This window comes from Triticum urartu, chromosome 1A (assembly GCF_056163025.1).
Source record: "Triticum urartu cultivar PI428250 chromosome 1A, HENAU_Tu73, whole genome shotgun sequence".
NCBI lineage: Eukaryota > Viridiplantae > Streptophyta > Magnoliopsida > Poales > Poaceae > Triticum > Triticum urartu.
The window spans coordinates 444,042,573-444,055,589 of NC_141873.1; the positions used below are offsets into that span (position 1 = coordinate 444,042,573).

At 40.9% G+C, this 13,017-nt stretch overlaps 1 protein-coding gene across 1 annotated transcript; it reads right to left on the reverse strand.

Annotated features, from left to right (window-relative positions):
• Positions 1-1,500: 1,500 nt before the first annotated feature.
• LOC125517042 (uncharacterized) lies at positions 1,501-12,181 on the reverse strand. The gene is made up of 15 exons (XM_048682265.2): positions 12,029-12,181; positions 9,328-9,984; positions 8,898-9,210; positions 8,415-8,561; positions 8,216-8,304; positions 8,042-8,134; positions 7,216-7,342; positions 6,781-6,845; positions 6,518-6,689; positions 4,999-5,214; positions 4,870-4,917; positions 4,598-4,744; positions 3,426-3,508; positions 2,155-2,270; positions 1,501-2,067 (listed from the first exon to the last, which is right to left on the reverse strand). Exons 2-15 carry the CDS (start codon positions 9,921-9,923, stop codon positions 1,979-1,981), a joined length of 2,301 nt encoding a protein of 766 aa, XP_048538222.2. The 5' UTR covers positions 9,924-9,984; positions 12,029-12,181; the 3' UTR covers positions 1,501-1,978.
• Between the last annotated feature and the right edge of the window lie 836 nt (positions 12,182-13,017).

A 13,017-nucleotide genomic window follows, 5' to 3' on the forward strand; every position in this document is an offset into this window, starting at 1 on the left:
TTCCGAGCAACACCCTTGGGAAGTCGGATCCTGCGCATGAACCCTAGAGCGTTCGCTCGGCCCTTTGGTTCAAAAAGTCCTCGTCCACCCGAAAATTGAGATGCTTTGCTCTCTCTTGATCTTTAATTCCAGCTTTTTCTACGGGATGAAGTTCCACTTCCCAACGGCCACATATCCTCGTTGTCATAGACGCAGGCGACGACATCTCTAGAGTAGTATTCGTCGCAACGCTGTTGGCTTCGGCGAGCTATCTCGGCCCATTCCTAATTCAATTGATGCCTCTGTCCATCTCTCGAGCCTCTTCCTGTCGCTACCACCTTGCAGCCAAAGTTCGCGGTTGCCGCCATGCAGCACCTGGCCACCATCCGGCCCACAAGGCTCGCGGTTGGCTCCCATGCCAACGTCACGCTGACCACCGCGATCTCAATTGCCGATGAGGCCAGAAATCGGATTATGGCTCCTCTTCGCCTGCTCAAAGTGTTCACGATGAGCTCTCGTCGGCAACCACGCTCATTTTGGTGACACACACAAGGTGTTTGATGAAAAGGCTGATAGAGAGAGAACATTTCCCTTGTTTCATGTAATAGTGTCAAATATAACTAAATTGGATTATTATTTTATGCAAAAGAGGTGTCAATTACAAGAAAATATTGGGAGTCAAGTTTATTTCCAGTGTAGAGGATTTTTGTGGGATTAAGTTTTGAGAGTGGATTTTTCGAACACATTACAAAACATCTCGTGCTGAACAAACATCACCGGAAATCTTGAAATAAATCCAGAAAAATACCCTGGTCGACTGATTCCACCACAAAGAATCTACCCATCTAAGCTAGGCTCAATTCCCGGGATGTGTTAAGAGTTAGAGAATGCAATCACCAGCACTAGTTTTGATGTAGTATCTCCCTAAGCGCAAAATAAGCTCACTAAGTTAATACGTATCGGGTGATATTCACATGCTTTCCTAATCCAATTTTTTGAAAAGTCACATTTAAATGTTTCAAAACGTTCAAAAAAATTGTGAATATTCACAAGACATGTGCCTACAAACCATAAAAATTCAAAACAAAGATTGAGAAACAAAAAAAAAATCCAGATGCTTTGTCTTCTTTTGATATTATTCATGCTAGATTTGTCTTCTTTTGACACCATTTATGCTAGATATGTCCTTTTTTTTCCAACATGTATTTTGAATTTTGGTCTGAAACTTTTAGATGTTATAGACACTTGTTTTGTGAACATTAACAAAAAAATTACTTATTTTTTAGAAACATTCAAATGTGACTTCAAAATTTGGAGGGAAGCATGTGAAGGGTGGTATCACCTTATATCTGCCCCATCAGACTAGTAGCAAGAGAGGGCACCGAGCAGTAGTAATCACGGTAGCACCTTCCGCAGCTGGACCAGACGGCCATGTTCTCCTCAGCCGTGGAGATCGGAGGAGCAGGTGAGTAGAAATGGTGACAATGAAGTTAAAGACAATGGGAAGTGACTAGGATCAGAGACAAGATAATAAAGTCACTATAAAAAGAAAGATGATAACGGCTACCAATAACATACTGACTGTAAAAGCAACAAATAGCACACATTCGCAAATGATGTGCTTAACCCACGATTTCTCAGAAGTTGAAGTATATCTTATTAAATTCTCAGATTGTTGAGTAGAGTGGCGAATCCCGTGACCAACCAAAAACAGTATTTTCTCTCCCATGGCAACCAGTTGAAATTTCGGTTGCCGTTTACCTGCGGATCCATTAGGCCGAACCCAAACTATATGCAAGTTGTCATCTTCACAGTAAGTTATCCTTACGAATTACTGGTGGTTCTTATCGAGGTCTGCCAAGAGGGAAGCAAGAATGGCCGTCTTGCCTTCTGATCTATACATGCCGCACTGCTACGGAGTAACTGAGATACTCAAAGTTCCTGCCTGAACTGGAATACCCATCTCAACACGCAAAAAAGTCATCAAGTGTGTTCCCGACTAATGCCGTGCTTCTTCTTCATCATCTTCATTGTTTTCCTCGGCTTGAGACGCCAGCTTCACGATGTCTTCCACACGGATCTTTCCTTCTGCACACACAAGAAATCGTCAGAAACAGTGGGGAGAACTGGACATGTGGTATCATGAGCAGAAAAGAATGTCACAAGCACAAGGACCTTTGTCTTTAGAAAGCTTGCTGATAAGCTCTTGGACGCCTTCTTTCCCTATGGTGTCCTTGAGATAAGCTGCTGCCGCTGCTACTTCTTCAGGAGTCACTTTGCCATCATGATCCCTGCAAATTAGGTACGAACGATATCAGCATGTTGACAAAACATGCTCCAAGTACAGCCAAACATTTTCGTCTACAAAAGAGTACTCCCTCCAATCCATATTAATTGTCGGTAAAACGGATGTATCTAGACAAGCGACAACTAATATGGATCGTAGGGCGTACTATATACTGCATTGAATAGCAATCTTTATCATGTCACATAAGCAAGCACAGGGGCAACTCATGGAGTATCCGAGTAACTAAATTGTAGAATGAATCTGAGATAGGAATATTTCTCACACATCTTCCAGAAGTTGAGCCATATAAATTAGCTCACCAATTAATTTTGACTTGCCACACAGACTATAAATGTCTGTATCAGCAATAATATATCTGAGTTAAAATCATTTATGTGAACATGGTAGATAAATGCTGCACCAATACTTTCGCCAAAAAAAAAGTTACACCGATACTTCACATGGTCGTTACACAGCCAATGAGCACGGAGCACGAAAAGGAGATTCGGAGGATTAAACAACAAAGAAAAACATGATCGATACAGCAGCAGTTCACCCCCCAACTAAAATAAGGGCAAGTTAACCTTCCCCGTGCAGGCCATGTTACACCCCTCTCGCACCCTCAGGGACAACCACCTATTAGCGTTAGTGGAGAGTAGGGACAGTTTTTTACTTGTCTCTGTTATCAGTCACGGTAACGGGGTAATTACTGAGAAAAGTAGAGTCCATTATTCTACATCTGCTTCTGTTAGTTATTGCTTAAAAGTAGTTAGTTGTATATTGTAAAATCAGCATTTTTCTGAGGAAAGGTAAATCCCTGGATCAGTGTAGGGGCAATAAAGTGTCGACATATCTGGACCAGAGCAGCATATAAATCATAAGAACAGATATCGAAGAATGGCGATTGACAACTAAACTACCACTTAGGGGTAGGTGGTACACAGTGATCACTGATACAGCTCAATTCCTACAGATTGGCAGGAAACTCAGTACTACCGAAACAACCGCTTCCAGTTTGATCGGATTAGGTCGTAGCCCTCCCTACCTAAACAAACCCTAATGAAGGTCCAACTCCTAGAGGAAATTCACCAGCAGCACAATGCACTAGCTGACTGGCATGCAATTTGAAACGACTTTGATACACATGCAATTGACGTACCTATCAAGCAGTTGCCAGCGGTTTCCGATTTGTGCATCCACGTCATCAATCTCCTTTTCTAACTCCTGAAGCATAGCATCAACCTAAAACAGAGCAAAAAGTATATGTCAACAACTAACCCCATAAATTATTGAAAAAAATGTATAGATGACCAACATCAATGGTAGCTCCACCAAAAAAATCTCTCCAACTAACAGACTTGGGGGATGGCTAATGTAGGTATAGAGATCAGTCATAAAGCCACACGGTGTAACTTTGTTAACAAGAGCAACCAGGACCCTTATACTTCTAATGCTGACATGCTATATTTCAATTATTCTTTTTTTGGCTAAAGAGAGAATTTGCTGCATTAAGAAAGAATTGTCAGTCATTTTGACATAAAGAACAGAAGTTGTGCCAGCGACCAGGCATAAGTGCCTAGAGCTAACTTGTGAGGAACTCTCAATCGTATACTTCAATGTAAACTAACACAGTACCCTTGTAGTATAACTCTGTTGATGCTAGTTCACCATTTTGTTCCAAATGAACACGTAACATAAAGGTGGAAATGCAATCAAGCAGGTGTCAACAGTATATGCAGGCAGGACCTAGTGAAAGTTGACTAATTCAGGATGCAGTTTGTGATGAAGAGATCCATTCATACTGTCTAATTTAGGATACAGTTTATGATTAAGAAATCCGTTTGTTCTGTTTAGTATCTCCAACTAACAATGGAATGAAACTAAACTAGGTCTAGTATACTACTAGGCCGAAAACTGGTACCACATACTGTCACCGGGTTACCGGAAAAACTGGGTATAAGGTCTGTATAAGGTCGAATACAAGGCCAATTAACCCATATACTCGCTGCAAAGTAACCCATGGGTAACAGTTACCTTGTATCACATAACTTGCCAACAGCAGGCAATCAAACACTTATTTCTATAAATGTTGAGAAAAGTATTTAAGATGTTCCCATACCCTAAGAACTAAGGAAAAGAAGTAAATCATTATCTGACAAAATTGTGCCCAAGTAATTTAACCGTTTCAGCTTCTCAAGCTACTCATCGGTAGCCGACAGAAGTCAGGGAAAAAGCGATCACCTTAAACAGCGAACCAGAGAAATATATAGTATACCAATAGAAGCAGAGTGTTACGAGCTTTGACTTTTCATGCATGGAAGAAATACATACCTTGTCAATCAGCGCTGACGAGACCTTTTCCTCTGAAGCAACCTCTGTGGTGTCGTCTGACTCCTCTCTAGCAGCCATATATGCCTTCTTAGCTTCTTCTGCCCCCTCTGTGTCTTCTCTTTCAAGCATGGAGTTATATAGTTTTATCTGCATTCCTCAAAAATTAAGTCCTACTGAGCCTCCACGGTAAAACAGTGCATACATGCAACAAACAAACAAAATGCTGTATGGTAATTGTCCTTCTGATCCCACTTCAAAAATTCACATCGTACCTCCTTGTTGACAAGGCTCAGGAACTCTTGACGCTCCTTGCTAACAGACTGCAATGTAAGTAATTATGGCACTGTCACTAAGAGTCTGCAAAGTACTGACAGAAAAACACAGATTGACTAGGATCATACCGATGCAGATGCCAGCACAGCCAATGCTCGACTGATATTACAGAGCTGTTCCTTGTCATGTTGTTTTGCTTCTATCAGTTCTTCTTCCCTAGCAGTAGGCTCAGTCATTTCCTTTAAAGCCAAATCTTCTTCAGCAGCCTCCTGTTCTGTGAGATTTGCCTTTTCTTCCTTCTTTTGTTTTGCCTTCTCTTCTTTCTCTTTCTTCTTCTCTTCCTCCTGAATATATTCATACAAAGCATTAAAATAACTGACTACATGTTCAGTAGCAGCATTACGCTAAGTTAAAATAAACAGGTAACAGCTGAGTGTTAGCAGCAATACAGCACTATGCCGAAAATAACATACTTGGATAAGAGTGCTATGCTAAAACAATTGGGTAACAGTTCAATGTTAGCAGCACCAACGCTGGCTTCCCCACCGCCGTATTACGCAAAGCTGATCGGGCGGTGCTTTCACGGCTTTGGTACCCACCCTTTCTCAATTCATATAGTTGCCCACGCATATTTATTAATGCTTTAAATTGCTCCATTTTGTTTAATATATCTGAATTTTCTATTAGATGAAATGCTTGAAAACAGGTCATTTGGCTACACTGTCTGAGAAACTAGTGATGATTATTAAATGAGCATAATTATAGACTAATCAGCAGAAATTAAGTGATTCTCTTTAATCAGTAGAATTTGAATCATCACAATCTTACACAACCAACGTTAGATCAGCATATAAACAGACTCTCAGAACCTTGGGTGCATCTTAGACATTCTCACACACAGCCACAGCTCTTACTGCTACTTTGCCAAATGACCCTACAACTCCCTGACAGCTTTTCCAGCAGAGCCAAACCACAGGCGCTTTTAGACAAGCCCCAGCCCAATCGAACAGGACACACCTTTTCTCATAAGGCGTGTCTCTAGAAGTTGTTCATATGATATGATATGTTCACAGTTGACACTACACTACATGGCCTTAAGTAACAAATAAAGGGATATCAAGAGTTCAGACAATTTTATTTCCAGTGACATTTTAGCTATATGCCCTTTCTACTAGATATATTCTAGTTTTACTATGGAATAGCACAAACCATGTATAGCTTCTTAATACATATATTGCATACAAGGAGGACATGAATAAGCAAGACTCTTGAGGTTCAATTATGAGAAGAAGGGCGTGACAGGATATTAGACACCTTCCAAAATCTGAGGCAATGCAGGGTACATATGTTACCATGGGGTGTCAGAAAAAAGAGTACATCAAATAAATGAGTTTTTGAATTAACAAGAGATAAACAAACTAATAAAATAAGGAGCCAGTCCGTGCCCACTCCGCTAAAAGTACAAATATGAAGCATGGGTTCAAAGAGAGCATTCATGTGTTAGCTTATCACACGTACTATCAGTGTGGGTTTCATACTTATGCCAAGTATCATGGTTGCATTGACAAACAATGTAAAGTAGTACGCAATTTTTTTGTATCGATAACCTATATATATAAAAAATAATACAATCTATGTGTTACACACCTTGATAAGTTCTTCCTGCATCTCAAGGAATTCCAGTTTTCTCCTCCTCTCAGAAACTGAATCTTCAGATGGCAATGCTGTCCCAATTGTATCCACAACTTCATCTGGCAAAGAAGACAATGTTGCTACTACAGCATCCTCGGGTTTCATTCTCCCAGCCAGGGTAAAAGCTCTGACAGCATTAGCAAAGATGAATAAGGACGCAAGCCCAAACAGAACTGTTCTAGCCACTAGCCAGTGGGAAATACATCAACCAAATTTACCTTGAAAGTATGAGAAGAGAAGATGGCACAGCATGATTAAGTGATAGATCCAACCAGTCTCGTAGCTGGGCAGAAAATAAAATTGCAAGGAATTACTACAAAAGTTTAATATCCATTTACAAGGTAGCAGTTTAAAAAATTGAACACAAAGAAGTAGTGGTGAAAGGCAGTGCAATCCAACTTCAGATATGCTTAATTCTAAGTGGATGCTGAGGCAATGGATGTTGTTTTCCTTCAACAGTGCATCAGGATAAACTAACATAATGAGAGCAAGAAAAACTGAGAACTAATAAATAAACTACACCAAGAACATGGTAACTACTAGGATAATACGAAATCATGGCACTGGCACATTGATGTACAGTCCGAAAAAGCTACAAAACAAACAGGTATTCTTCGTTAATTGTGAGTATTGCAGGAATGATGCTGGCAAACCTGTTTACGCATTTCTTCTGTTGACCGCAGACCAAGGTGACCGCGATCACGGCAGGCTTGCCGGAGCTCCTCTTCAGAAAGAGAATCAACACCCTCAGCTTGAATCATTTTATCATCATTCTTAATGCTGCATACGCATTAGCAAGAAATGACAGATATTTTATATTTTTACACCACAATTCTAAACATAAATGCCAGATTGCATTGAAATAAATGTCAAAAACAGTAAGACAAAGGGCAAATCCAGTAAATGAAGAGTTATCAGTACTATCTTATAACTACAGTAAATAAACATATATGGTGAACGTTATGTGCAGTTTGAGTCAAGCACATGTTAGATCCATTCAAATGCAGAGTCAATTGTAGATAAATTTGACATTGTCTCTGATGTCTACTAAGCTTCCACGTCCAGCAAACTACTATGTGTTTTCTCTTCGTGTATGAACTAACATAAAGTGTTGTATAATATCCTCTGAATAACTTCATTTATTTTACTAGAAGTCATATACATAATTTACCCTTTCTGTGCTAATGTCATAATACATACTGCTATGTTTACAGGATTAGATTACCCACTTGAAATTCTAATCTGAATGATTGTCTGGTAAGCTCTGAAAAATGATAGCAGAACCTAGTGTCTCAATCATGGGCTTATCTCCAAAATTGGTGGTTCCAGTTATACATGCGCATAACACAAAATAGTGCTTCAGAGCAACAGATCCAAGCTAACTAACACTTCAATTACAAGTTTCATATTTGCAAACATGTTCACTTCTACTTCACAAATTGCAGAGTGTACCCTTTACTTTTCTCTATAAATACTTACTCTCGTAGTTTTTTCCGAAGCATGAATCTCAAGTAATGATCTGTACCAAAAGGTCGAATACCCATATATTTGCACATATTCACCAAGCGTGCTCTGCAGGAAAACATTGATCAGTTCTGGTACAATTTTGATCCTGTACTTACAAGGGTGTACAAAACTGAAATAATGGGTAACCTGCTCATGTTATCCAAGGTCAATTCATCATTAAAAAGCTTCGCGAAGCTCAAGATTTCATCATTGGATACACGTTCACCTTTCCTAACCTGATTGCAGTTTAATTTAATGTAAATTATGCAACAAAATATAAGGAAATTCATAATATACATTTAAAAGGAATTGACAATCTCAAATACAGGAGAGCTGGTAGCGATACCTTGTTTAAAAATTCGTCCAGATCTTCAGCTGTCTGTTTTGTTTCTCCACTACGTGATGTTTGAACTTCCTTTGCCATTTCTTTTGCAGTATCTTGCAGAAACTTTGCATACTCCATCCTTGCTTTCAGTTTCCTTTTCAACGCTTCCTGCACATGAAAATGGGCTACATTCGTGAGACAATCAATATGCAAAGTAGTTATGTTGGTAGTTCCTATACAAATGGAACTAGGAGGACGATTCAAAATATGATACACTAAATCTGACGTATCAGCAGAAAATGGAATACAACAGGGTAAACGAGCCATGCAATCATAATGATACTGCACTGCACATCAACCGGCGAGAGAACAGGGCAAAGAACATGTGTGTCGTAGGTTCTGACATACATACACTATTAGTAGCATGACAGCATGCTGAAAACTATCAATGGACAGTATAATGATACTAAGACATTTAGTAATTCAAGTGGTTACGTCACAAACCTCTTCTTTCATCTTGTCTTGGAAAGTTGATGGCAGCATATTTGGAAACAATTTAAGAAACACTGGTAGTAGGAATTCCATGAATGGGACAACAATGAACACAGCAACAGGTACCAGCCTGAAGATATCTGCTGTTGTACGGGTGAGCTGTTGCCTCTCTCTTCTTGAGAGGCTCTTTCCACCAGCAAGTTTCACCAGCAATCTTGATGAAATCCTAACATCTGCCCAGAGTAGCTTTGTTCCTAGCCAGTAATGCTGCAGTGTGGAAATAAATTCATCTTTCCCATGCTTCAGTTTTGCAGCCCAATCAGCTCTGCACAAACAAACAAAACAAGGTAAATTTATATGTTAAAAGAGTACAGGAAATGGGGCAGCAAAGAAATATCTTGTCTTAAGATATAGGTTTGAGACAAATACAAAGAATTTAGACCTGCTCATTGAAGCAACAGCTCGAAGAGCCGGACCAATACCCAGAAGCCTTGCCCAGAACTTCTTTACGATTGACTGGTCAGCCTTTAGCGAATCTTGCACCTGCTTAGCTTTGGCTTTAGCTTTTGCCGTGCTTAGCCCTTCCACAGCCTGATCACATTCTTCTGGGGATGCCTCTTTTTTCCTTTTATTCTGGTTTTCATCACCCTTTTCTTCAATATCCAATTTAGGTTGCCCAGCAGTTGCAGTTGATGCTTTGCGAACTGACTGCAACAAACCTCTAGCTCCGAAAGGCAATGTGAACTCATTCCTTCCAATTCCATAGCCATAGTGAGAAATCACGTGAGCTGGACGTCGCAGAAGCCCGTTATCAGGACCTAGCAGACCCCCCTTTGTCAAATCGACACTATATTGCTCCTTCTCCTTCTCAGACTTCGAGTCCCCTAAGCTTTGCTCAAGAAATGGTTGTGCTATTCTTGGCTCAGGCTTGAAACCAAATGTTCCATGGCGGAATGAAGAGGAGGAAGACGAGAGGATAGGTGTGCTAACATGATCCAAGAGATAGTTTCTTCTCCTAATGATCGCCCTTGACGCCATCCTTGGTTGCTACTCACCTTCCCAATGTGGAGGCCTAGGTCATGTCTTTTCAGATAGAGCCCTGAAGTGATCCGATTTGAGCATAAGCAGAAATGCACATTGACAAATAAAGGGGGTTAGTAAGAAGACATAACAAAGAAACAATGTATGTAGAGAAAATAATATTCAACAACAACAATAGCGAATTACAACACACAACCGCAGGCACTATTTCATTTCAAGGCATCTTAGATAGTTGCTCTGACCTAACCAAAAAGTAGCCAGTTCTCCAGAATTTCCTCAAATCTGATGTTCGGGATATTCCAGTACAGTGGGCAATACATCGAATTTAAATAATACATAGAATCCTAAATGAATAGCAAATAACAGTAATAGTGTGGTCATCAAAGTGAGTATGGCCGAGCTGTAAGAGAATCAACTCTAATCCAAGTGTTCAAGCAAGCTTAGCATTAGTCCAATGAATAATCAGCACAACAAATAAGTCTAGCAAGTTTGCTAGCTGCAAAAGGTCCATAAATATAAAGCAGCAAGAGTTTAGTTCAACAAGTTTGCTATCAGCAGCAGTTCACTTAAAGCAACAGGCTCAACAGTATAATAGCAACAGGTGGAGTCCACACACAAAAAACTGAAACATACGCACCGTTGCTGTTCGTGTTAGGTTTAAGTTCAATGAATTAATAATGGCAGAATATGATGTGGTGCGTAAATTGAGCAGATGTGGCTTGCAATGCCAAAACCTATGGTTGCACCCCCAACTACAAGAAGGGTCATGGTAACTAGTTCCTCAACAGAGCTATGAAGATTGTCCTGCAGCAATAATCAATTGAGGAAAAGGTGACAATCTAAGAAGTGGGCAATTTGTATTATTGCCTAATTAGAGTGGTTACGAAACATAGGTTTGGAATTCTACATGTCTCTCCGAACTATTGCACCATAAGTGAATGGGTAGTTCTGTCCCTTCTAAAGATCATGGCCATGAAAGCATGTATATTTGCCACGACACACTGCAGCCCATACTAGCAGCATTTTGGGTCCGGCCAAAGTCATCCATCTATACAAAATTAAGGCATATGAACCAAAAGTAAATGATGCTGCTGCTATTAAAATGGTTGAATTCATGGAAATGAACCCAGCCCATAACATGACAAGGCTGCCATATCAGAACGATGCTCCTCCGGTGTCATGCGATCATTGACCATATGACCCTACACCTAATGCTCCGCAACAGATGTTGTGCTAACATATACCCAATCATTGTATTGCAAAGTTAAGTGGCAACAGGAAACACCAAAATTTTAATGTAAACATCATTTGCACCTCACACTAATTTGGCGAGAAAGAGGTGGACTCAGATCATTTATGCGAGCAGTGCAAAGACCTGAGTAATTTACAGCTAAGAAGTGCATTGAATGGGTCATCGTCACACTGCTGTATCAAATTCAACATGGCATCAAATATTTCAACCAACAAAACCAATCTTAGGCCAATTAAAGCTAGTAAGGTGCATGAGAAACAGGATTCCACGTTTCCCATACCAACAAAACCACCATAGGCCAACAACTAAGGAGGTGCATTAGGTTTACCATGGCATCATACATAACGTACAACTGAAATTACCAACAGAAGACATCATCCTAGGCCATCATTAACAAGCAAAGAGGTGCGTCCGTGTTAACACGGCAAGATTTTTCACATAGCATCCTTTTCAACGCGGCCTAAGCATAAATAAATCACACAAGCAGTCCGGAACAGAAGCCATCACGAGAAAATAATCATGGACAAGCCGAGCGCAAGCAAACCGAGCATCATAGTAAGAACTAGGCATCTGCAAAAATCACACCCGCACGAGCGAGTTCACGAACATCGTCAGAACCCTACACCTCCAACAGTCCGCGTCTCAGATTTTACCCTCGCAGGCATGGGTACGAACACGGCCCGAACCCTAGACTCTAACCCCCCACAAATCAGCGGCCGAAGTAACCGTGGCGTCTCAGATTGGTCGCACAAATTTGAAGAAAACCAAGGCGAAACGCGACCATGAACGGAACCATGGCGAGGAGGATGGAAGGGGAAGGAGGGGGCGGGGCGGGGAGGAGGTCCTTTACCTCCACGGACAAAGGGGAGCTCCGCCGCCCGTCTGCCGGTGCTACAGTCCTACCTGCGTCCGTCCTTGGGGAGGGAAGGGGATGGGAGGAAAGGGGCCGGGAGTTCGCACGAAAGAGAGGTGAGAGAGAGCGGCGGCGGAAGGAAACGAGAATGCGCTGTGCAGGCCAGGTTACGTCGCGCGGGCCGGACTGGGGTTTGTCCTGGGCCTGGCCCATGTAGCCGTGCAGTACAACCCCTCGCAAAAAAAAAATATCCGTGCAGTATAGTACATACAAAAGCGTTCGGTTTTTTAGGTAATATACGTGTCTGATTCGTATGATAAAGATCAAAGTATAAGTGACGTAAAAACAGATATGACAAAACTGAAAAGATAGCAAAACATCTTGAAGTTTGACACCAACGTCCATCACCTGCCTCCAGCACCACCACAACAGACGAATACAAAAAGATCAGAAATGTTCATTCGTCTTCTCCACCTGATGATGACGAAGTGCCCGGTCTCAAATGTAAGTGCTTAGCCGCCTAAAAAGTACACAAAAAAAATCAAAGAAATGGATATTTAGAGCCACTTTAGAGCTTTGGCACCACTCCATTCGACCTATCAGCTCCCCAATGCTTAACCGGACGGATTGATTCTATAGTTTTGTTTTAGTAGAAACTTGATTGATTAGTTTCTGTATAAATAGCTAAAGGAAAGGCTTCTGATCACACACTTGTCATCTAGGGACCGCCCACATTCATTCATTTCATTCATTCATTGTTCTGTTGCGGATTCGAACCACTAGCACAAATTTGATTTCGATTCAAAGGGCGCTTTTTAGGATTTCCACTCCTTTTATCTTTCAGAACCTCTCTTTCTAAGTTATGTTTTTTTATTGTTGTCAATTTCCAATCGTTTAGTACGAGATCGCTTCACACCTCGCGGTGCTTACACCAAAGAATAGAATGACGGATCACCTCCTCATCCGAGCTCGACATGACTCCATCG

Bases quoted from the DNA above. Each gene is read 5' to 3' on its own strand.
- LOC125517042 (XM_048682265.2), bottom strand. From the start codon at position 9,923: ATGGCGTCAAGGGCGATCATTAGGAGAAGAAACTATCTCTTGGATCAT. The intron at 8,305-8,414 runs GTATCGCTACCA...AACTGCAATCAG, and splicing joins TGGACGAATTTTTAAACAAG to GTTAGGAAAGGTGAACGTGT. The intron at 6,690-6,780 runs GTAAATTTGGTT...TAATGCTGTCAG, and splicing joins TCTCTTCTCATACTTTCAAG to AGCTTTTACCCTGGCTGGGA.